The sequence below is a fragment of the Thamnophis elegans genome, chromosome Z (assembly GCF_009769535.1).
Source record: "Thamnophis elegans isolate rThaEle1 chromosome Z, rThaEle1.pri, whole genome shotgun sequence".
Classification (NCBI taxonomy): Eukaryota; Metazoa; Chordata; class Lepidosauria; order Squamata; family Colubridae; genus Thamnophis; species Thamnophis elegans.
In genome coordinates, this window is record NC_045558.1 from 129,242,843 (window position 1) to 129,269,179 (window position 26,337).

A 26,337-nucleotide genomic window follows, 5' to 3' on the forward strand; every position below is an offset into this window, starting at 1 on the left:
CTGATCACAGCTGACAAATGGTGTTCGAAAGTCAGCTGTGGGTCCAGGAGGACTCCCAAGTTGCGGACCCTGTCTGAGGGGTATAATGTTTGACCCCCCCAACCTGAGAGATGGAATATTTGCCAAATTGGCGGGAGGGAAACACAACAGCCACTCGGTCTTATCCGGGTTGAGCACGAGTTTGTTAGCCCTCATCCAGTCCCTAACAGCTTCAAGTCCCTGGTTCATCACGTCCACCGCTTCATTGAGTTGGCACGGGGCGGACAGATACAGCTGGGTATCGTCCGCATACTGGTGGTATTTTATCCCGTGCCGCCGAATGATCTCGTCCAGCGGTTTCATGTAGATGTTGAAAAGTAGGGGAGACAGGACCGAACCCTGCAGCACCCCATATGTTAGGGGCCTAGGGTTCGATCTCTGCCCCCCAACTAACACCGACTGCGACCTGTCCGAGAGGTAAAAGGAGAACCACTGCAAAACAGTGCCTCCCACCCCCACCTCTCGCACTCGTCGCAGAAGGATACCATGGTCGATGGTATCGAAAGCCGCTGAGAGGTCAAGGAGAACCAGGATGGAGGCGTGGCCTCGATCCCTGGCTCTCCAGAGGTCATCGGTCAATGCGACCAAAGCGGTTTCTGTGCTGTAGCCAGGTCTGAAGCCGGACTGGAATGGGTCAAGATAGCTGGCTTCCTCCAAGGCCCGCTGGAGCTGAAAGGCCACCACCTTCTCAACAACCTTCCCCACAAAGGGGAGGTTGGAGACTGGACGGTAATTATTAAGAACGGCTGGATCCAAAGATGGTTTCTTCAGGAGGGGTCTCACCACTGCCGCTTTGAGTGCGGGGGGAAAGACCCCCTCCCAAAGGGAGGCGGTAACAACTGCCTGGATCCAGCCCCGTGTCACCTCCCTGCTGTTGACAACCAGCCAGGAGGGGCACGGGTCCAGTACACATGTGGAGGCACTCACAGCTCTCATGGCCTTGTCCACGTCCCCAGGGGCAACATCCTGAAACTCAACCCAGCGATGGTCTACCAGATTATCCCCTTGTGCCTCGGCTGGATCTGCAGAATCGGAGTGCAACTCCGACCGAAACCAAGCAACTTTGTCCTCCAAGAACTGGACGTACTCTTCAGCCCTACCCTGCAAGGGGTCCCCCGTATCCCTCCTATTTAGGAGGGAACGGGTTATCCTAAACAGGGCGGCTGGGCACGACTCGGCGGAGGCAATCAAGGTGGCAATATAAGATCTTTTTGCTGTCCTAATTGCCCTGATGTAATCCTTGATGCACGATGTTAAAAGTGCTTGGCTCGATTCGGATTTGTTGGATCTCCACGAGTGCTCTAGGCGTCTCTTCCAGCGCTTCCTCTCCTGGAGTTCCTCAGTGAACCAAGGGGGCCTCCTGGATCCACAGCCTTGGAGTGGCCGTAGTGGCGCAATCCGGTCAAGGGACCCCGTCGCTGCCGAGTTCCAGGCAGCAACCAGGGTCTCCACTGGACTGTGGGCGAGAGTATCAGGAATAGCCCCAAGCTCCGTCTGGAACCTCAAGGGGTCCATAAGTCGCCTGGGGTGGAACCATCTGGTCGGTTCCTCCTCCCTACAGCGGAGGTTTGGCCTCTGAAAGTCAAGCCTCAGTAGGCAATGGTCTGACCACAACAGGGGTATGATCTCATTACCCCTCAGACCAAGATCACAAGTCCACTGCTCCAAGAGGAATACGAGGTCGAGCGTGTGACCTGCTGAATGGGTTGGGCCCCGAATTACCTGGGTCAAGCCCATGGCTGTCATGGAAGCCATGAACTCCTGCGCTCCATCAGAGTGTTCACCGAGCAAAGGCAAATTGAAATCCCCCAGAACCATAAGCCTGGGGAACTCAATTGCCAGCTCGGCTACCGACTCGAGGAGCGAGGGGAGGGCTGCTGCAATGCTGTTGGGAGGCAGGTACGTTAACAGCAAACCCACTTGACCCTTGAGGTCCAACTTCACCAGCAGGGACTCACACCCGACAAGCTCCGGAGCAGGGATCCTACGAGGTACTAGAGACTCTCGGATAACAATAGTCACACCTCCACCCCTTCCCTGGGCTCTCGGCTGATGAAGCACCTGAAAACCTTCTGGGCACATCTCTACGAGGGGGACTCCTCCCTCCGGGCCCAGCCAGGTTTCAGTAATACATGCCAGGTCTGCCCTCTCGTCTAAAATTAAGTCCCGGACGAGGGGAGCCTTATGAACTACAGACCTGGCATTTAGCGACAACAGCCTGAGACTAGGGTCCTGATTACTCGCGCCATCTGGCCTTGGAGTGGGACTCATAGGGCGTAATAGTTAAAACACATAAAATACAACGGTAATGGAATAATAAAAAGTGGGCCATTCATTCAATCACAAGCAAATCTCATACACTCACCATACCAGTTAAAAATTGCGCAGTTGTAATGTATAGCAGTATGAGAAGGAGGAGGGGAGAGGTATTCCACTCCTCTCCCTTCCTATGGCAATTAGTTGATAAGATAGTTACGAGCCCAGCTCCAATCCACTGAGGGTATACAGAGGGGGGGGTGGCGTTTCCCCCCTCTAATAAGGTCAAAAAGTCCCAGAAGTCTAGATGGTTAAAAGGGCTGCCAAGGGTGTTGAATCCGGGTTGCCAAAAGTGTAGCAAAGCGTAGGGTCTGGGTGGCCGGAGTAATGTCACTGTGGCAGCAAGGGGTGATGCTGATTGAGCCGGTATAGTTTGTTCGTAGGTGTAAAACTCTGACAACTGCGATTGTAGGCAGGATGGGTATGTGCCAATTGAGAAGATGGTAAAGATGACAGAACAACGGCAAAGAGATGTGAAAGGCACCAATAGTGGCCACTGGGGGGAGTCCAAGCTCCCAGCACGCTGCCTCTCTGGAGTAATAGTGCCTGATGTAAGGTGACTCAGTAAATAGCAATAATACTGGTCAGCACAGCACTCCTGAGGCAGTGGCAGCAGCTGGTAGTACTGGCCGCCACAGAGGGCCCGTCGTTGAATTTCCAAAGTTCCAGTCCCAATCCAAGCAGTCCCAGTCCAAACAGGCAAACAGTCAGACAATGCAAAGCCCCGCAGGAACAGTGGCGAGATGGAAGAGAAATGCCACGCCAGGATACGGGGGGGGGGGGAGTCAGCAGAGTTGCGGTGGGGACAGGAAACCAGTTCCTCTGTCTCCCAGTCCGGACCAGGCATCTCTCCTGGGCTCCGCACCCCCTCTTCGGGGCACAGGTCGACCCCTCGGTGTTGCCCGGCCAGAGAAGAAATTCGGCACCTCTCAAGCAGCGGGGCCGAAGCCGCCGCCCCTTGTACAGAGCCGCCACCGCCGCTTCCCAGCTGATTCCAAAGGGCCGACGAGAAAAACCACGCCAGGGGAGGCAACGTCCCAGAGCCGCTCAAGGGCAGCCCCCTCCTCAAACAGCCGCCTCCCTGGAGAGCCCGAACGCTGGCGTCCCACAGGAACCCCTCAGTTACCATGTCAAAATAAGTTGGCAGCCAAAGATTCGAGTCAATGCACTATTGTACATTACTCATTGCAGGTTTAATAAATTTTCTGGCCCAATACTTGAGAGAAAAGCCTCTGGAGAGCCTCAGGAAAAGGGCCTTTTATTAGTTCAGTCACTTTGCATAAATGCTGCAAAGATATTGTATGCAAATTTCTCTCCCCTCCTCCCTTCTTCTCTCCATATCAATTTAGAAACTGCCCATATCCTGCCCAAACTTTGATTTTACATGATTATAACAAAGTAATTACTTGATATGGATATTGATTGAAATTGATCCTCCCGTTAATCATCATTGTTCTGTCTTGCAATGTGGATGAAAGCATGTCACGCAAAGCATGTGCCACTGTATAGACAGCATTATAGATGCTGTAGCTGTGGCCTGTCATGCTCATTTCATAAACAGATTCAGGAAGGGATTTCAGCTTTTCTTTTCCAGTGCATAGCTTCTCATTCTGTGGATCTTTTTCAGAGAATGAACAAAGAAATGCCTGTTCCCAGAAAGTCCTAATGAAGCCATCTTCTTTTTCTGAAACAGGGTTTCTGATCTGAACAAATTGCTGGAAACCTAGAACTTCCTTTGATTGAACTGCAAATGACATAGCGCCATGGAGGAAATATATCCCTGAATTTCTTTGAATGGGTAAAGAAGTGAAGTCCATCTGGGCTGTCATAATCAAGACTTTATTCTTAATCACTACTGGCCTATCTCCAAATGTTGAGAGATGGAGCAGCAGTCTCAAAATCATCATGGTATGAATTTCTCCATGGATGAACCAAATAGTAGCAGTTTTCTCCATGAGAATGTTTAAAGTTCCAAAGCCTTCTTCAAACATCTGATCAAAGCCAGTAAGATAAGTTAATTGAGGCAACTTTTCTATAAACTCAAAGCATATGCCTTTTTGGGAATAGGTAGGAAGCACATTTTGTACAAAGGTTTCTGCATTATCATCATCTAGAGTGATCACACCGATCCAGATCCAATGAAAATGAAGCAGCAATTGTAGAATCCCTTTGTATTGATAATCCCCTTTTGGGAACATCTGGTAAAAGACAGCATCCTGCATTTTCTTATTCATCACTGCAGCAGATCCATATGCCATCTCAAAAGAAATGAAAGAAAAGAGCAGTTAAGTCTCTGAGATTGTAGCTCTTTTTTGGTCAGCTATGTGCTTTCAGTAGCAATAGCAATAGCACACAGTGTTATATACTGCTTCATAATGCATTACAGTCCTCTCTAAGTGGTTTACAGAGTCAGCATAATCCCTCCCCGCAACAATCTCATTTTACTGACCTCAGAAAGATGGAAGCCTGAGTCCACCTTGAACCAGTCAGGATCAAACTCCTAGCAGTGCACAGAGTTAACCTGCAATACTGCAGTCTAACAACTGCACCACCACAGCTCTTCAAGTATATCTCCAAGATTTATGACTGCATATCTTCTGATTCACCTAACATGATAATAATATGATGCTACCACCATACTGGATCTTATTACAGGAGGAGATGAATTAGCATACGGAAAAGAAGTCTGAAGTTATCCACATGGTGCTCAGAAAACAATTTGCATCCCAAACACCAGTAAGACAAAGGAGATGGTGATAGACTTCTGGAAGCAGAGAGAGGAACCTGCCCCACTCTACATCAAGGAGGGTTCTGTGTGTAGAGGTGGGATGCAGATCCCCGTACTTCTGGTTCGCTCGTGCTTGTGCACACTAGGCAGGTGGGCAGAGCCTTTTGCTACCACCACTATTGGTTCGCTCAATCTGGACCAAACCGGGAGCAATCCACCTCTGGCTGTAGAGGATCTCCTCTTTCCAATTTCTGGGAGTCCACCTTAGCCATGATGCCACCTGGAAAAGTAACACAATCCAGGTGGTCAGGAAGGCTCAACAAAAACTCAATTTCCTTAGGGTCTTGCAGAAAAATAAGGTGGAACAACAACTGATGACTTTCTTTTACCAATCTATGATAGAAAGCATCTTTACATATTGTGTTACAATATGGTATGCTGGCTTGACAGCCGCAGATAAAAAGGCATTACAGAGGGTGATGAGCACAGCACAAAAAATTATGGGCTGTCCCCTGACATCACTTGATGAAATCGCCAGCACCCGCTGCCTCAACAGAGTGAGGGAAATCCTCAGGAATGATTCACCCCCATCAGGCAGGAGATATAAAGCATAGCCAGCCAAATGAATCGGCTGAAAAACAGCTTTTATCTGTGGGCTGTCAGACTTCTGAACACAACGTAACACCCCAATTAGGTTTAATATGATAGACTTTCAGGGCCAGCGCAACTTGCAACATGTTCATACCGATGTAATGTAATAGCATGTTACATACATAAAACACAGGGGTGAGTTCTGGCAGGCACTATTACCGGTTTGCTCATGGGCGTATTGTGTGCATGCTTGATGCATGCTATGTGTGCATGCACAGGGCAATAAAAATGATTGTGTATGCACAGAAGCAAAAAACAAGATGGCAGTGCCTATGGCACCACCCAGTTCAGGTGCTTGGCATGCCTGAGTCACTGCCAGTTCCCACAATCCAGGCTGCCAAACCACGACCAGTTTGACCAAACCGGTCCAAACTGGTAGAAGCCCACCACTGATATGGGAATGTCTTTTAGTTATTAGTTATTTGGGTTTAGGGATTCTATTTCTTTCATGTATTGAGTTATTGAGATGTATTTTGTGTTTGTGTTGCACCAAGGGAGGCTCATTCAGTTTCATTGTACAATGTTGTGCATTGACAATAAAGATTTGGTTTGCTTTGCTTTGCTTTGAAGTATACAATCTGTAGGTCAAAATGTCTTCATCTCTTTCAAGCTAATGTCTGTGTCTAAACAGACCAAGAGATCTAAATTCATTCCCACTTTCTTAACATCATCTTACCTGTGGAATCTTGTACAAGCAGAGAATAAGTGCCATGTGTAAAAAAATGTTAGCACTTGGGCCCCCAATAACTGCTACCAAATTCTTCTGGCTGTCACAGTTGTAGTTAGGTATGAATCTTTGTAAGGAAAGAACTTGCAGTGAGGCATGGATGGTCCAGCTTGCACTGAAATGGCTGTTATAAATGTGGAAGCCAAGGGTATTATTCAATAAAATGGAGGGATGTTCATTGATCTCCTTTATTGCAAAAGCCAATGCCAGGATGTGCTGATAATTATGAGTTAGTAACCTATGAGGAGAATTCTGAATTATCTAGGAATACATTTGCTAGTGAGAAAATAACATTATAAAATAATACTTTTCTTTTTACCTTGCACTGAAAAGGGGATAAGAATAAGGGGTAGATGAAGGAGGAGGAAGAAGAGTCATTTACTTTACAACACCAAACTTTAAAACCAAGTACACATAATTAGAATGCTGAGATAAACATTTTATGCAGAGTATTGACTGAAATAAATATGTAGTTAATTGTGGAGATAAATTGTTCACAGTTTACTATATTAAAATGTATGGCATATCATGAATAGGTATTAATCAAAGGTCAAACTACATTTGACAGATCACACAGTTATCTGCTAAATTAAAACAAAAATAAATATATACTAGATTAGCTTGATGCAGTTCAGACTGCTGATATTCAGGATTACAGCTGCTCTACTTTCTTCTTCTTCTTCTTCTTCTTCTTCCTCCTCCTCCTTCCTTCCTCCTCCTTCTACTTCTTTCTCCTTCTTTTTCCTTGTCCTTCTTCAGTTTCCCCTCCCTCCATGATTTAGTATTATGGGACAATAGAAATTATTATTTTTTGAACAATAATGTAAGTGGTCAAAAATGTTGAGGGGACAAAAGAATTTTAATGATTGATGCCACTGGTAGAAAATGAAAATCTCACCCCCCCTTCTTTGCAAAAAAATTATTGGACCCTACAAAATGAGATGAGAAGTATAAAATATATAGTTCATTACTTTAAAAAAATTAAGAATCAGCATTTTCATTCAAAGCAGTAAAACCTATCCATCAGATTCCAATATTAATTCGAAGAATTGTTTCAAAATGTTCCATTCCACTTCAGTCCCATTGAAAAGCTTCTTGTCTTTAAAAGCCATTGACAGGGGACATGGTGAGAAGGAAAGGTGTCTCATTGTGAGTTTATGTCCCTAGAACTCAACAAGTCTTAAAAAGTTCCTGAACATTTGGTGTTATTAATTAACAGTAATTTCTTACATAGCTTCAGCATTCAGATCTTCAGAAGGATGCCTGGTAAATGTGATTTGCTCAGAAGGGAGGTAAATCTGAGACATAATGCCACTAAAGATGAAATTTCCTGGTTTAATATACTTGTGAAGGATAGGAAGTGGTTCACCAATGTAACATTTCTCATTAGAGAGCAAGCATACTGTTTGTGGCAGTAGCAGAAAGACCATAAATATCATCATTTTTGTATGAAAGTATGATTATTAAGACATCAATCACACATTCCTAGAATATCCAAGTCTCCATCAGCATCACGGGATCTATGCACAAATATGAAATTTTTATCATGTAAAAGATATGCTCTAGGATGGAGAAATGGCTTGGAGGTTATAAATGACCATTTTAATATAGTTGCATTAGAATCTCTAGGGACTTGAAAATAGGAATTAATAGGACTAATTTGATAAGTGGATGGCAGATGTTCCTGACAGCACAATTATAAATTCTCTATAGTATCACAAAGACAGTATTTATGCACTCTCAATGGGATATATATTACTCATCGCAAAGATGAGTTTTGGTTGAAATATAGTGATAGATCAAGTTATAATTCAAAGTTATCAATTTTTGGATGGGCAAAAAACTGTTCTTGAAAGGAGACAAAAAGAAAATAAGATGAATCTCTGGGTCATTATTTGAGAAGATCAAAGATCAACTTAAAAAAATAAAAATAAAGAGAAAGTAACAAATGAATTTATTGGGATGAAAATATGCATGCTGTGGTTTCTGTTAGTTATTGATGGGATTCTTTTAAACCAAGACTGAATGACAAGGCTTTAAGGATATAAGAAGGGATATTTGCTTTAAGGAGAAACAGAATAGAGTGGAGTGGAGTGGAGTGGAGTGGAGTGGAGTGGAGTGGAGTGGAATAGAATAGAATAGAATAGAATAGAATAGAATAGAATAGAATAATAGAATACTTTATTTGGCCGTGTGGTTAGACACCTACAGAATTATTCTCCAGTATGGACTTTAGTTGCAAAACAACAGAGAAAAATAATAACAACAACAAAAACAACAACAGCAATTATTATTATTGTTGTTGTTATTGTTGTTATTATACAATTGTATCAGTGGCCAGTTGTTTTGCCAGATTTGGCATTTATTACTAGTCGGGCCCCATCCAGGTGCCTAGGACGTCATAACGTATTTTCGTAATATGCGTGCAGATCCAAGCAGTGCGCTTTTTGCATTTGACTGATGGTGATTTTGTCAATTTTTAACTGTTTTAAATGTAATTCCAGTGCTTTTGGAATAGCACTCAGTGTGCTAATTACCACTGGAATTACCACTGCTGGTTTGTGCCATAGTCATTGAATTTCGATTTTTAAATCCTGGTATTTTGCGATTTTTTCATGTTACTTCTCAGCGACCCTGCTATCACCTGGTATTGCGATGTCTATGATTGTGACCTTATTTTTCTCAACCACTGTGATGTCTGGTGTATTATGCGCCAGTATTTTGTCCGTTTGTACAGGGAAATCCCACAAGAACTTGACCATCTGATTTTCAGTGACTTTTTCAGACTTCCCACCAGTTTGTTGTTGTTTTAATATTATAATTTTTGCACAAATTCCAATGGATCATTTGTGCTACTGAATTGTGCCGCAATTTATAATCAGTCTGCGCAATTTTTTTTACAGCAGCTGAGTATGTGATCAACAGTTTCATCAGCTTCTTTGCAAAGTCTGCATTTGGCATCATCAGAGGATTTTTTGATTTTGGCCTTAATGGCATTTGTGCAGATAGCTTATTCTTGTGCAGCCAGGATTAGTGACTCTGTTTCTTTCTTTAATGTACCTGTTGTAAACCATAACCAAGTTTTTTCACTGTCCAATTTATCTTTTATTTTTTCCAGAAATTGGCCATGCAATGCTTTGTTCTGCCAACTCTCCATTCTTCATTTTATCACATCTTTTCTGTATTCTTGTTTCATCTGTTGGGCCTTCAATAGATTTTTGTTCTTTACTTCGATTAATAGATGTTCTTGACTTTCTTTTAAATAATCAGCCAGTGCATGTTTTTCTTCTTCAACTATTTGCTTCACTTGTAATAATCCTCTGCCATCTGATTTTTGGGGCAGGTATAATCTATCAGTATCACCACATGGATGTAAACTGTAATGCATTGTCATTAGGAGGAAGATGGCTGCTTGAGCTTTTCGCTCGGGCGTGAAGAACAAACAACTTGGCTGATAACCCGAGTTCTGTTGCAATTTGATGCCGGAGGAGCTACGCCTGGAAAGAAGAACTTGAGAGGAGCAGGGAACGGTGATTATTAACGAGAAGCCTTCCTGGACAGCCCCAGACAGAGCAACTGTTTGGAGTGGCAGTGAGTGGCAGCGAGAGATTACGATCGGCTCCCCCCTCTTCCCCCCCCACAGAGACTGTGAATGGCCTTCCCCCCCTCATGGAGGCACAGAGACAGTACGGGCGGCTTGCAACCGAAAGAACTGCTGTGCTTTGTTTTGAGCCCGGGGAGGTGCTGGGGAAGAAGCATACGAACTGCTCCCCCCCTCTTCCCCCCCACAGAGACTGTGAACGGACTTCCCCCCCCCCCCCACAGAGGCAATACGGGCAGCTTGCAGATTAACCAGGTTTGGAGGATACGGAAGCCTTTGTATCAACTTTATCATCGTCTTCTTCAGAGCCCTGTTTGGGTGGATTTTTCCCTTGGTGGACTTGAAGAGTTTTTTCTACTGCCTGTTATTGACAGTGGGGAGCCTCAGTTTATCTCCCCCGTTGGCCATTTGGCCCTTTTCCAGCTGGGCCTTTAAACATCTGTGCGTAGGAGGACTCCCGGTTTCACATTACTTTCTTAGACATTTGGGACCTTTTTCAGCTTTACTAGAGGGGGAAATGTTATCCTCCCCCTCTGTATACCATCTGTGGATTGTGGCTGGGTTTTCAACCATTTTGGTCAATTTAATTGCTATAGGAAGGGACAGGAGCGGAGTACCTCTCCCCCCCCCTCTCCATCTTTGTTTGTTTCACTTAAGATCTGCACATTTTTAGTTTCTCCACATTTTATGAATGAGGTGTGTATGGTTTGATTGTAGATGGGTGTGCCCACTTTTTAATTCCTATTATTATTGTAACTTTTGTGTTTTTAAACTGTTAGTGGGGAGTGATTGGTGATGTGACTGTGTTGTTTGAGCAGGCTGGGACCGCAACCGAGTACCCCCTGCACTGATTGCTCTGCAGAAGTGTCAGGGGGGCCTGGGCTTAATCCCAGCCGTAGGATGACTGATTCGACGGGCCTGTCGGGAAACGCGGGGGCTATGGGGGTGGGTGGAGGGATTACGGACACGGGAGTGGGCCGGAGCATTACAGTCTTCACAGGGAAGGGCAGATATGGTGGGGACTTTAGGGCTGGCCATTACCGGGGAAGGAGGGCTCGCTACGTTACAGAGATCCCTCCTTCCGGCCCTATGAGTCCCACTCCAAGGCCAGATGGCGTGAGTAATCAGGACCCTGGTCTCAGGCTGCTGTCGCTAAATGCCAGGTCTGTAGTTCACAAGGCTCCCCTCGTCCGGGACTTAATCTTAGACGAGAGGGCAGACCTGGCATATATTACTGAAACATGGCTGGGTCCAGAGGGAGGAGTCCCCCTCACTGAGATGTGCCCAGAGGGTTTTCAGGTGCTACATCAGCTGCGATCCCAGGGAAGGGGTGGAGGTGTGGCTATTGTTATCCGAGAGACTCTAGTACCTCGTAGGATCCCTGCTCCGGAGCTTGTCGGGTGTGAGTCCTTGCTGGTGAAGTTGAACCTCAAGGGTCAAGTGGGCCTGCTGTTAACGTACCTGCCTCCCAACAGCATTGCAGCAGCCCTCCCCTCGCTCCTCGAGTCAGTAGCTAAGCTGGCAATTGAGTTCCCCAGGCTTATGGTTCTGGGGGATTTCAATCTCCCTTCGCTCGGTGAACACTCTGATGGAGTGCAGGAGTTCATGGCTTCCATGACAGCCATGGGCTTGACCCAAGTAATCTGGGGCCCGACTCACTCGGTGGGTCACATGCTCGATCTCGTATTCCTCTCGGAGCAGTGGAGTTGTGATCTTGGTTTGAGGGGTAGTGAGACCTTACCCCTGTCATGGTCAGACCACTACCTACTGAGGCTTGACTTTCGGAGACCAAACCCCCACTGTAGGGAGGAGGAACCGATTAGGTGGTTCCACCCCAGGCGACTTATGGACCCTTTGGGCTTTCAGACGGAGCTTGGGGTTGTTCCTGATACCCTCGCCTACAGTCCGGCAGAGACTCTGGTTGCTGCTTGGAATTCAGCAGCGGCAGGGGCTCTTAACCGGATTGCGCCTTTACGGCTGATCTGAGGCAGTGGATCCAGGAGGGCCCCTTGGTTTACTGAGGAACTCCGGGAGATGAAGCGCCGAAAGAGACGCCTAGAGCAACGATGGAGATCCAGTAAGTCCGAGTCAGACTGAGCGCTTTTAACATCCAGCATCAGAGCCTATCTTCGGGCAATTAGGACGACTAAAAGAAGACACATTGCCTCTCTGATTGCTTCCGCTGAGTCGCGCCCAGCCGCCCTGTTCAGGATAACCCATTCCCTCCTAAATAGGAGGGATACGAGCTATCCTTTGCAGGGCAGAGCTGAGGATTACGTCCAATTTCTCGCGGATAAAGTAGCTCGGCTTCGGATGGACCTGGACTCCAATTGCGCAGAGCCAGCCGAGGCACCAGGGGAGAATCTAGAAGGACATCACTGGATTGATTTTCAAGCTGTTACCCCTGAGGACGTGGACAAGGCCATGGGAGCTGCAAGTGCCTCCACATGTGTACTGGACCTGTGCCCCTCCTGGCTGGTCGCTAACAGCAGGGAGGTGACACGGGGCTGGATCCAGGCGGTTGTTACCACCTCCCTTCAGGAGGGGCTCTTTCCCCCCGCTCTAAAGGCGGCGGTGGTGAGACCCCTTCTGAAGAAGCCATCTTTGGATCCAGCCGTGTTAAACAACTATCGTCCAGTCTCCAACCTCCCCTTTGTGGGGAAGGTTGTTGAGAAAGTGGTGGCCTTTCAGCTCCGGCGGTCCTTGGAGGAAACCGATTATCTAGATCCCTTCCAGTTGGGATTTAGGCCTGGCTACAGCATGGAAACTGCTTTGGTCGCATTGATCGATGATCTCTGGAGAGCCAGGGATGGAGGTTATGCCTCCGTCCTAGTGCTTCTTGACCTCTCAGCTGCTTTCGATACCATCGACCATGGTATCCTTCTGCGACGACTGCGGGAGGTGGGGGTGGGAGGCACTGTCCTACGGTGGTTCTCCTCTTACCTCTCGGACAGGTCGCAGTCGGTGTTGGTCGGAGGGCAGAGATCGACCCCTTGGCCCCTCAATTATTGGGTGCCGCGGGGTTCGGTCCTGTCCCCTCTCCTGTTTAACATCTACATGAAGCCGCTGGGTGAGATCATTCGACAGCACGGGATAAAATACCATTAGTATGCGGACGATACACAGCTGTATCTGTCCGCCCCGTGCCAACTCAATGAAGCAGTTGATGTGATGTGCCAGTGCCTCGAGGCTGTTAGGGACTGGATGGGGGTTAACAAGCTTGTTCTCAATCCGGATAAGACCGAGTGGCTGGTGTGTTTCCCTCCTACTAATTGGCCAAGTTTTCCATCTCTCAGGCTGGGGGGTCAAACAGTACGCCCCTCAGACAGGGTTCACAATTTGGGAGTCCTTCTGGACCCACAGCTGACTTTTAAACACCACTTGTCGGCTGTGACCAGGGGGGCATTTGTCCAGGTCTGCCTGGTGCACCAGTTGCGTCCCTACCTGAACCGGGAGGCCCTCACAACAGTCACTCATGCCCTTGTGACCTCTAGACTGGACTACTGCAATGTGCTCTACATGGGGCAGCCCTTGAAGAGCATTTGGAGTCTTCAGCTTGTCCAGAATGCAGCCGCGCGAGCGATCGTGGGTGCACCTCGGTTCACCCACGTAACACCTATCCTCCGCGAGCTGCACTGGCTGCCTATTGGTCTCGGATACGCTTCAAGGTGCCAGTCGTCACTTATAAAGCCCTTCATGGTATTGGACCTGGGTACTTGAGAGACCGCCTGCTGCCAATCACCTCCGCTAGACCGATTAGATCCCACAGATTGGGCCTCCTCCGAATTTCATCCGCCGGCCAGTGTCGACTGACGACTACCCGGAGGAGAGCCTTCTCTGTGGCTGCTCCGACCCTTTGGAATGAACTCCCCATGGAGATTCGAACCCTCACCACCCTCCAGGCCTTCTGCAAAGCCGTTAAAACCTGGCTGTTCCGACAGGCCTGGGGCTAAAGAGCTGTTGCCCCCGTCTTGAGTGGTATGACTGTTGTGTGTTTTTAAATTATGTATTGTTATGTATCATTTATTTTTTACTTTTTTCTGTACCCCCCCTTCCCTGATTTGATTTGTTAGCCGCCCTGAGTCCCCTTCGGGGGAAAAGGGCAACATATAAATATAATAAATGAAATGAAATGAATGAAATGAAATTAGTTTCCTGGTTTTTCGGTCCAAAATGTCCAAATCAGCTTGTGTCCAGTTAACTAAACCAGCTGTGTATCTTATAACTGGTATTGCCCAGGTATTTATGGCCTTGATTGTATTTCCACTGTTCAATTTAGATTTCAAAATTTTCCTAACTCTGTTGGTGTACTCTCCCCTGACAATAGTTTTCACTTCTCCATGCTTGATGTTATCCAACTGCAGAATGCCTAAATATCTGTAGGCTTCATTTTCATTGCATTTAATTAGTTGGCCATTGGGCATTTCAATTCCCTCACATGTAGTGATTTTGCCCATTTTTATGGATACAATGGCACATTTTTCCATGCCAAACTGCATTGTAATATAGGTGCTGAATACTCGGACTGTATTTGTCAGTGATTGGATTTCTATTTCTGACTTTCCATAGAGTTTCAAATCATCCATATATAGTAAATGCAATTTTTTTTTCAGCTTCTTTGGCTGTTTGGTAGCCTAATTTCATTTTTTTAAAGATTACTGATAGTGGGATCATTGCGATGATGAAAGTGAATCACCCTGGAAAATTCCTCGCTTGATATTAACCATTCCGTAGATCTCATTCCCTACTGCCAACTCAGTTCTCCATTGTTTCATCGCCTTTTCAGTAAAGGATGTAATATTTTTGCTAATGCCAGTTGTTTCTAAGCATTTTATGATCCAACTATGTGGCAATGAGTCAAATGCCTTTTTGTAATCAATCCAGACCATATTCAAGTTCGTTTTTCTGTTCTTACAATTTTCTAATATCATTTTATCAATTAGGAGCTGATCTTTTGTGCCCTCCTCCTTCTTTTGTTGCCCTTTTGCTCTACTGGCAAGATGTCATTTGTTTCCAAATAATCCATCATGTTATCTTCAATAATGCCTGTGAATAACTTGAAGGTTGTTGGCAAGCATGTTATTGGTCTGTAGTTTTCAGATATTGTTCCTTTAGTTGCATCCTTCTGAATCAAGTTTGTTTTTCCAGTTGTCAACCATTCATCAATTTGACCATTTTGTAAAATTTCATTCAGTTGCCTGGCCAATATGGCATGTAAACTGGTCAGATATTTGAGCCAGAAATCATGCAATTGTCCAATTCTTTACTTTTTTTACTCGATTTTTGACCATCTCAGTTGTTATTTCTAACACTTGCATTTGCTTGTTGCCAATGATTTTCTCAAAGTCATGTATCCACTTTGCTTCCTTATTGTAGTCCTTTGCATTTTCTCACAGTTCTTTCCAGAATTCAACCATGGCCTGCTTTTCTGGTTTTTCACTTTTGGTGTCACCATTCACATTAAGACTTTGAAAAAATGCTGTTGGTCTGATTGATATTGCTGATTTTGTTTATATTGGATGATTCGTGCCTCATATCTTTCAATTTTTCTAGCTGTTGCTGTTATCTGCTGTTTTACAATCTCTACAGCTTCATTGATGTTTCTTGTATCCAATCTATATCTTCTGATTAGCTGAACTATAATTTTGCTGTTTTTAAGCCGTTGCTCATGCATGTTCTTTAAGTTGCTAGCATCTGCCCTTAATTTTTTGACTTTTTGTTCTAATCGGATTTTCCACTTTGGCTTTGATGCTTTTTCCATTGTGTGACTAGGTGCTTTGATTTTAATGCCTAGTTCATTAATGAGTATTACAGCTGCACTGTACATTAACTGATTCATTTCCAAGATGGATCCCGATTCAATTGTTGAAAGCACTGCATTAACCATTTTCATGATAGGGGCCAAAATTTTCTTAGGCATAGTTTTTAATGATGGTAAACTTTTTCTTTCCTCATTAGACAGAAAATGCTCCATGATCTTGTCTTTCAATTCTTTTTGGTTTTGAGTTAGTTCATCAGTTGGTTCAATTATAACTGGTTCTGGTTGTAGCGTTGTTATTTCCACCCTGACAGCTTCTTCTGGGAGTTCTACTACAATATCTTTGGTTGTGTCTTGAGTATCAGTTATTTCCGCTTGTGATAAAGTGGACAGTGAACAAACTTGGTTATGGTTAACAATAGGTACATTAAAGAAAGAAACAGAGTCACTAATCCTGGCTTCACAAGAACAAGCTATCCACACAAATGCCATTAAGGCCACAAATGAAAAATCCTCTGATGATGCCAAATGCACACTTTGCAAAGAAGTTGATGAAACTGTTGATCACATACTCAGCTGCTGTAAAAAAAATTGCAGAGACTGATTATAAATTGTGGCACAATTCAGTAGCACAAATGATCCACTGGAATTTGTGCAAATTTATAATATTAAAACAGCAACAAACTGGTGGGAACATAAGCCTGAAAAAGTCACCAAAAATCAGATGGTCAAGATCTTGTGGGATTTTCACATACAAACAGACAGAATACTGGTGCATAATACACCAGACATCACAGTGGTTGAGAAAAATAAGTTACAATCATAGACATCACAATACCAGGTGATAGCAGTGTCAACGAGAAGGAATATGAAAAAACTGCGAAATACCAGGACTTAAAAATAGAAATTCAACGATTATGGCACAAACTAGCAGTGATAATTGGCCCACTGGGTGCTATTCCAAAAACACTGGAATTACATTTAAAACAGTTAAAAATTGACAAAATCACCATCAGTCAAATGCAAAAAGCCGCACTGCTTGGACCTGCATGCATATTACAAAAATATGTTACCAATTCCTAGGCCCCACCCATTGATTACCCGACTAGTAATCAATGCCAAATCCGGTGAACAACTGGCTGCTGTGCTACAATTCTGTTGTTGCGAAAAATAATAATGGTTCCCCTTGCACTTATGTGCTAGTCATTCTCACTCATCTCTGTTTCAAAGCCAAAGTCTAAAAACATCTCCCTGGTCATGTGGCATGACTAGACCCCAAATGTGCACAGAACGCTCTTACCTTTCCACCAAAGTTGGTTCCTATTTTTCTACTTGCATTTTTTACGTGCTTTCAAACTGCTAGGTTGGCAGAAGCTGGGACAAGTAAAGGGAGCTTACCCTGTTATGTGGCACTAGGGATTTGAATGCCGAACTGCCATCCTTTCAATTAACAAATTCAGTGTCTTAGCCACTGAGCCACTGTGTTTCTTTCAGTAATAATGCTAAAAGTGTAGCAAACAGTAGAAGGGGAAAATAAGATCAAAAAAGGGTAAATAATACAAAAGCCACACTCTAGTCACCATGTTTTGTCAACTGTGAGAATTAAATATTCAGCAGATTAACGGCACAAGGGGAGAAATGTCCTTCTGACTAGTTCTCTTGGCATACAGTACCCTATAACACTGCCCATGTTGAAACAATTTGTATCCAGGATGTTAGGAGTATAGAGATATTTTCTCAGCCTCTCTTGTGACATTAGATCATCAACTTTTTTCTCTGGTTCCATAATACAGTTGGATTTGCTTAATATTTTTGATGGCAGACCATCAGAAAATCTCAATGTATATTAAATTAAGCAAAACATGTTGAAAGAAAGCAATGGTGAAAGAGTTCTGAATTCCTGATGAAACAGCTATTGGAAGTCAAGCTGGATGGAATGTTCTTCAAATACAACACCTTTATTTTTTTAGGCAGAATACAAGGTGGTGTCCCTATTTTTGTCTTCTGTGGCAGAATTGAGAAAGCCAGCTCATTTTAACCTGGTCTGACTAATCTATTAAATTAAGAGCTGTTGTGTTATACTTTACTTAGATAATGTGAACGACAACTATAGATAGGAATTTGTGCAATTATTCAATCGCCCCTCCTTGCCTCTCCTTGTCATTCCTGAGGAGGGAGGACTGAAAGGGAAGGTACCGGGCATGGCGAGGCAAGGCAAGGCTATTCAGTGATTTTACTGAACTGCTCCTTTCTAAAGGCACAATTATATCCCTGAATATTGCTTCTGTGCCAGCTCATTTTAACCGGTTCTGACAAATCAATTAAATTAGGAGCTGTTGTGTTATATTTTACTGAGATGATGTGAGCAACACATCATCTCAGTAAATAGGATTTTGTGTAATTATTCCATCTGGACTAGTTACAGGAGAATGTTTCGATAGTTTACTTTTCCAAACATTTCAGATGAGAAGAGAAGAAACCAGAGACTTAAATCTTATCTATTCTATTTATTTATTCATTAAAGTTCTTTGCCACCTGATTCCCTTATAAAGCAACTCAGGGTGGCTTAAAGATTATAAAAAGACAAATAGAAAAACACTTCAAAATTAAAACAGTCCAAAGTAAAACTTTAGAATTAGACAAAAAATTAAGACTGAGAGATATGCACAACACAAGAATGAAGTCTTCTTATCCCATCAATCAGTGAGGCTTAGGGCTCCAGGCCAACCATCAAATCCAAGTTTTAATACCCTTCCAGAAGGTCACAATGATGGGAGAAGTCCTCACCTTCCATGGTGGAATAGGTCCACAGCGGAAAAGACTTTTTCTTTGATTGTGTCCACTCGAATTTCTTACCAGATGGGATTTGTAGCAGGTCTCTTTTACTGGTGTGAGTGGGACAGGATTTGGGATAGTCCAATTGGGGTGAGGCAGATACTGAGATAGAAACTTAATAATACAACTTTCCAACTCAGAATATTACATACAGTATATCACCCATATAGTCTCCCTGAAAATAAAACCTCCCCAGATAATAATCCCAATTGGACGTTTGAGCAATTAAAAGACTGTTTACAAAAAAGTAAGACTAAGGATTGGGGATAGTCCAATTGGGATAAGGCAGCTACTGAGATACAAATTAATAATACAAATCTTCAGCTCAGAATACTACATACAGTATATCACCCATATAGTAACCTATAAAATATTTAATTGATGAATAATCTCTATCTTAAAAGTAACAAGATGATTGTCAAATCATCTTTGCTTATGTGAATTCAGTTTTCCTGCCTCATACTGTATATATCACGGTAATGCAATTTATACATTAGAAGGATGCAAGATGCATATTTTTATCAAGTATCTAGAAAAATGAAGAAAATGGGAAACTTCTGTTTAAAGTAGCCCCATGGTGAGATAGGCAGCAAATACATTTTACAAAATAAAATAAAAAAACAGTTTGCTTATGTGATTGGTCGCCCTGATGTAAAAAAGATGTGGAGACTCTAGAAAAAGTGCAGAGAAGAGCAACAAAGATGATTAGGGGACTGGAGACTAAAACATATGAAGAACGGTTGCAGGAACTGGGTATGTCTAGTTTAATGAAAAGAAGCACTATGGGAGACATGATAGCAGTGTTCCAATATCTCAAGGGTTGCCACAAAGAAGAGGAGTCAAACTATTCTCCAAGGCACCTGAGGGTAGAACAAGAAGCAGTGGGTGGAAACTAATAAAGGAGAGAAGCAACTTAGAACTGAGGAGAAATTCCTGAAGTTAGAACAATTAATCAGTGGAACAGCTTCCCTCCAGAAGTTGTGAATACCCCAACACTGGAAGTCTTTAAGAAGATGTTGGGCAGATATTTGTCTGAAACCTGCCTAGGCAGGGGATTGGACTAGAAGATCTCCAAGGTCCCTTCCAACTCTTCTATTGTATTGTATTGTACTGTATTGTATGATAGGGATAGGTAGCTATGGATAAGTTACTGCTGAGAATTTAGCAGATAAGACTCAGAAAATCAGTGCTCAATAAATATAGTGGTATGCAGAGGTAGGCAAACATAGTAATGTGTGTCCTGCCTTAGACTAGATTCAATAGAACATAGAATAATAGAGTTGGAAGGACCTTGGAGGTCTTCTGGTCCAATTCCCTGCTTGAATAGGAGGTACCTTAAACCATTTCAGATAAATGGTTATCCAGTCTCTTTTTGGAAGCTTCAGTGATGGAGCACCCGCAACCTCTGAAGGCAAAGTGTTCCATTGGTTGATTGCTCTCACCATGAGGAAATTTGTCCTTTAGTTCTAGGTTGCTTCTCCCCTTGGTTAGTTGCCATCCATTGTTTCTGGTCTTTACTTTTGCTGCTTCGGAAAATAGTTTGACACTATCACTTTATAGGAACCCTTCAAATATTAGAACATCAGTTTTAGTGCCACTTTATATAGAAGGAAAGTTGTAAAATTGTTAATAATTTTAAGGCCCATCTTAAAGGACATACTGTATATCCTTTAGTTCTTTATTCTTATCAGCTGATCTCTACTATTCAGTTCTGGTTTTATCAATATAATATAGCTTTTGGGAAGAAACATACAAATTAGTAACCCAGCACTGGAAGCTAAAATGGAGAAGATTTCCACAGCCAATATGTATTTTCCTTTTGCACTCAAGTATGTGGGAACAAAAGTTAGCCAGACAGAGCAAAACATCAGCATACTGAAGGTGATAAACTTGGCCTCATTAAATGTATCTGGCAAATTTCTGGCAAAGAAAGCCACAGTGAAGCTAAGCAGTGCCAAGAAACTCATAAAGCCAAGGACACAGTAAAACATGACCATTGAGCCTTCATTACATTCTAGTAGAATTTCTTCAGCTAAAGAATGCATATCCAAATCTGGGAATGGGGGAGTGATGATCAGCCACATGGTACAAATAATGAGTTGGACAAATGAGCATAACATCACAATGGAAGTAGCCAAGGGTTTTCCCATATACTTCCTCATTTGGGAATCAGGCTTAGTGGCCTTAAAAGCTAAAACTACTATGATGGTTTTGGCCAAGACACAAGATACGGCAAATGTAAAGATGATGCCAAAGGCACTTTGTCGAAAAAGACATGTCAACTTTCTGGGCTGGCCAATGAACAGTAAAGCACAAAGGAATGAGAACATGAGGGAATAAGGAGAGCATAAGTGAGATTCCTATTATGGCTTTGACAATGGGAGTGCCTTGATGTTTAATGAATATCACAAGCATCAATGTTGTAATTAAAAAAAGACAGAGTGCAAGAATGGTCAAACCAAACCCCAAGGTTCTCTGTAAGACAGATAAGTGATTTTTTTCAGAAGACATCCATATTTAGCATTGTTTGGAAATTGTCCTTCTGGGCACTGAACACAGTCATCCATGTCTGGAAGAGAAAATATATATGAATAATGCAGTTCATTTCAAACCTCATATCAACTCTGAAGCTTGCCTGACTAAGGCCATCTGGAGGCTTCAGTATTGCCACAATGGTGCTGAGAGATAGAAAGTGGGGAATAAAGATAGCTGGGGTTTGTAGCCAAACTAATCTGTGGGAATGTCCCTGAGAACCAATGACATTCCCACGGGTGGCTGAAAAGAGGACTGAAGTTTCCGAGCAACTGAACATCATCTCAATTGGACCATGTGACTGATATATGTGGGAAAACTTTACTTTTAATTAGGTGAAAACTTCAGGAACCTTAGAGTCAGTTTTTGACAGTCTGTGCCAATATGATATATCCAATAACCCTGTTCTTTGAGGAACCTACTTGTTCTGTTTGCTATGGGTGTATTACTTAGAGCCCTGACACATCATTCTGTAAGGACACAACTATGAATAGGCTTAATTGGATTACAAATTTAAAGGAACGCATAGAATCTACTCAATAAACTTTAGTACGAACATTATCTCATAATCCTGATCTTGCACTATCCATGAAATATGGTGAATAAATGTATTATGTATTGTACTTTCTTCAATAGTAAAGACTGCGATAATCTAAACTCTGCACCTGTTTCCATCTTGTGAAGGATCAACTACAGACTCCATTAATTGAATGGAGCCAATCTTAACAAGCTCTTGATTTTCATGTTACCAACAATTACTTCTACCCTGTACGGTCTCTTTGGCTCTGGTTTAATTCTTTATTGCTGTGGCAATTGATTGTTGAAAGGGGACCTCAGTCCCTTTCATCTCACAGAATAAAACAAGTAGTGTAATGTACATGCTGGGTGGGCCAAATGGTTTGGTTCTGGGTGGAAAAAGTGGTCTTGCAGAACCATGCCTTCTGAAAGAGACAATATTCCAAACATATGTTTAAAGATTAAATACTTAGTTCTTTGTTCGCCTTCTGTTTCTGTTCTTGCTCTTTCAGAAACCGGAATAATTCTTAAAACTCATACTACAAAACACAAACTGAGCTGTTAAATGTGATGCTAATGAATTACATACATCATTGTAAAGGCAAAGTAAGAGTGGTGCAGTGGAGCTTCACCTTGCAATCAGGAGGCTGTGAATTGGATCCTAGTAGAAGTGATATTTCTCTCTCTGGGCATAATGAACTATATCTGCTGAAAAAAAACTTTGTATGGGTGACAGAAAGGGCATCTGGCCAGTAAACACTCGTTCAGTTGCCCCTGTAAGGGATTATGTGGGGTCATTAATAGAAGATGATTGTAAATGCAAAGAACTGTCCATGCCAAATATCAAAATATCTAAAAAATTCTACCACCCCCCCCCCCCCAACGCTCACCCTTCTGAGTTGAAATCTTCCCTTCTGGACATGGAAGGCAATCGTAACAACAAAAGGGCTTCCCCTCCTTCTTCCTCTTATAGAATCCTTGATGGCAGGTATGGTTACAAACTGAAATAGGTTGAGTCTTAATGTAAAGAAGAATATCAAATCATCATATCAATAAATATGTCTATGGAGTTTGAAACAAATTTGATTAAGAACAATTTTATCTCCCTGTCAAGGCTGTTAAGTTATGCTCTTTATATATTATGCTTTTAAAGTTGCTGAAATAATAACATTTAATTGAGATAACTTGAAAAAAGTCCCTCTATTTCAGGTATTTCTTAATAGTTCTATGATTACCCTAAAAGCACAGTCTCTATAATCCTTTGTACTTTAATAGTTTTCCTGTGTTACCTGTATAGGCAATTTATGACTAATTGACATATCTCCCCTTTAATTATCTTGAAGTCTTCATTTGTTATGGATCTTGGGCAGGGGTGGGTTCCTGCCAGTTCTAACCTCTTATAGAAGAGGTTCCACAAATCTACAGTGCCATTTAGAACTGGTTCCAGCTCCCTCCCTCCTGCCCATCCGCACATCATCAAGATGAAGAGTAAGAGGAGGAATTCTAGGAGTTGAAGTCCACAAGTCTTAAAGCTGTCAAATTTGAAACACACCTGGTTTTTTTTTCTAAAAAGGTTAGGAGTGCAAGGGTCTTGTAACTTGACAGCTTTAAAACTTGCACACTTTAATGCCAGAGTTCTGAGCCAAAATGACTGGAGGAGGAATTCTGGGAGTTGAAGTCCACAAGTCATTCCTGGGTTTTTTTCCCCTAAAGGGTTAGGGGTGTAACTTGACAGCTTTAAGACTTGCATGCTTCAAAGGCCAGAGTTTTCTGAGCCCAACGTTTTGGTTGCTAAGCAAGAGTGTTGGTAAGTGAGTTTCACCACATTTTACAAGTTGGCCACGCCCACCCAGTCACATGACTGCCAAGCCACTCCCACTTGTCCACATGGCTGGCAAGCCACTCCCACCCAGTCGCATGGCCAGAAAGCCACTCCCACCCAGTCACATGGCTGGCAAGCTCTCCCACAAAGCAGGCCACACCCACAGAAGAGGTTCTAAAAAATTTTGAAACCCACCACTGATCTTGGGTGTGGGTTTTTTATAACTAGGTGGCATGCATTTTATTGGGCTGAAGTAATTAACCAAAGAAAGACATACACATGCATAGAACAGAGTCAGTAAAATAATATTAAAATGTAGAAATCATAATGCACCTAATATTAAAAAAAGGAAGGAGGGCTGATAAATTATGTTTCAAATACAACAATGTCATTATTTCCCAGTGATGTTCAAAAGTCTTCATCCTTTTCCCTTTATAAAAGTCAAAACTAAATTAAATGTTAACGGATAAATAGCAATACTGCTTTACTAAAAAACTGGAATGTATTTTTTCTTTCAGCATTGTATGATTATTGTTTTAATCAACTCACATGCCCTCCATAAAGGATAATCCTAGGGAATTAGACAGTTGCTTAACTCCTCTATATTTCTTTGAAGATTACCTTAAACCTTGATTTGGATAAATCGAACTTAACAGACCTGAGAAAAAGTGATATTAAATATTGTATATTTTGGAATATAAGACGCACATCGTCCCCCAAAAAAGAGGCTGAAGATTTGGGTGTGTCTTATACTTTTTTGAATATAATGTAGTTTTTCAAAGCTGTTTTTCAGCCCTAATGAGGCGCTAACGAGTGAAGCGATCTTCCATGCTTTGCCTGCTTTATTCATTGTTTCTCTCTCCCAGGATCAGCTGTGCTTTAGAAGCTGCTTTTTATCCCCATCCAGGGGATAAAACATGTGCACAAGCTCAAAATCAGCAAACATATGTGCTGAAGCTGACCAGACTAAGGACGCTAGCCAGATGAATACCTGGTAGGCAGGATATTTTTCCCCAAAAACTAAGGTGTGTCTTATACTCCAGTGCATTTTATACTCCAAAAACTATGGTACTTCCAAAACTGAAAGTTTAGAGCACCCTATTTCTATGCATAGAGACAGCGAGGTACTGACCGATAGACATATATAAAATGTTGCTTCAGAAGCTTCAGGGCACATTGTGCAATATATTATTTCTTTTCAGTCCATTAAGGGGAAGAGACAAAATTGCTTGGAAGGATGCCATTACTCCTCTGCTATCTGATATTTAGGGCCAAAACCAATGATTTCCTTTGCCAAACATTAGATCTGGCTTTTTACATTTGTGTTAGTCTTGCAAGATAGTCCAAACAGGAAGCAAGTCCAGATGAGCCAAGTCTACTTTATTGTAAAGTTATATTAACAACATCTTGCAAGTCTGAAAGTACATGTCTCCCTTTACTCACCAAAAAACAAGGGAGAGTCCCTTCTGAGATTTTTGCCTTATCCCTTTGCTTCTGTGGGCTAAGCTGCCTCTTATCTGATCATTCCTTTGGCTGTGGCTCTTCACGTTGTCCCAAGGTGATTCCCACATACCATTACATCTGAAAATACTTCAGGAAATGGAAACTTCCTTACCTGATTGAACTTGTTAGGCCATACAATGCTATTGTCATTAATGGAGAATATACTCTTTGAAGAAGCATATGGGTCAATCTTTCCAACTTTTGCTTTCAAGAAAGACTGATTTGGAAATGTTATCCAGTTGATAATATCAAATCCAGCTATTCTTTCTCCATTTTGGTCAAAGGAAATTTTCTCTCCAGCACTGTTGTTAAATGATACTTTTCGTAGAAGGTGATGAAGCTAAGATCAAATCAAGGGGAACATTTTAAAACAACAAAGAGAGATATAATATTGCACATAATTATTTCATAAATATTTCATAATTTTGAAAAAGCAACATAGACTTGCTAATTTATCTGTCAGGCACAAGAAATTAGAAACCAAAGTTGTTCAAATGTGTACAAGTTTATTCCATGTTATCTTTGTACAAGAATCTGAACTACTAAGGCCAAGGCAAGAATAACAACTGTCTAGTCTCTTCTTAAAAGCCTCAAGGAATGGAGCATCCACAACTTCTGAATGCAAGCCTGCTCACAGGTTGTTCCATTGGTCAGTCCACTGGTTAATGGTTGTCACTGTTAGGACATTTCTACTTAGATCTAGGTTGCTTCTCTCCTGGATTCATTTCCATCCGTTGTTTTTGTCTTGCCTTCTGGGGTTCTGAAAAATAGTTTCACTCCTCCTTCTTCATGGCAGCCCCTGAAATATAGAAACATTGCTACCATGCTGTACTGTATATGCATACAAGGATATATACTGTACCTGCCAAGAGTATTGATTGAAGTTTCTTTCTTGCCCCATCTTTATTTTTTTATTGAATTTCAAGGAATGTATGTGGTGCAGTGCATGTGCTATAGCGTAGACTGCATTGTACATGCTGTAGCTGTGAGCAGTCATCTTCACTTCAAAGAGAGAACCAGGAAGAGACCCCAGTTTTTCAAACCCAGTGCAGGTTTTCTCAGACAGGTTTTCTGAGCTGTGGCTTGAGAAAAAACATTCAAACACACTTTCCCAGAAGCTCTGGATAAAACCATCTCTTTTTCTGAGATCGGGTTTCTGGTCTGAAGAAACTCTCGAAATCCCAACACTTTTTTTGAGTGGACTGCCAAGGATATGGCACCCTGTAGGAAGTCTATGCTCCAGCTGCCTTGGAAACCAAAGGAAGTGAAATCCATTTGGGCCACCATAATCCAGACTTTGTCACCTGGC

General features: G+C 42.7%; 1 protein-coding gene across 1 annotated transcript in view; it reads right to left on the minus strand.

Moving 5' to 3' along the window:
- LOC116521763 (vomeronasal type-2 receptor 26-like) overlaps positions 1–26,337 on the minus strand; it is a gene marked incomplete at its 3' end in the record, with an annotated part of 44,747 nt that overhangs the window by 14,161 nt on the left and 4,249 nt on the right. Inside the window, exons 3-6 of the mRNA XM_032236421.1 lie at positions 25,141–25,368; positions 7,692–7,843; positions 6,411–6,585; positions 3,762–4,613 (exon numbers count right to left, since the gene is read on the minus strand). Of these exons, the coding sequence (XP_032092312.1) occupies positions 3,762–4,613; positions 6,411–6,585; positions 7,692–7,843; positions 25,141–25,368 (1,407 nt within the window). The remainder of the gene's footprint in view (positions 1–3,761; positions 4,614–6,410; positions 6,586–7,691; positions 7,844–25,140; positions 25,369–26,337) is intronic.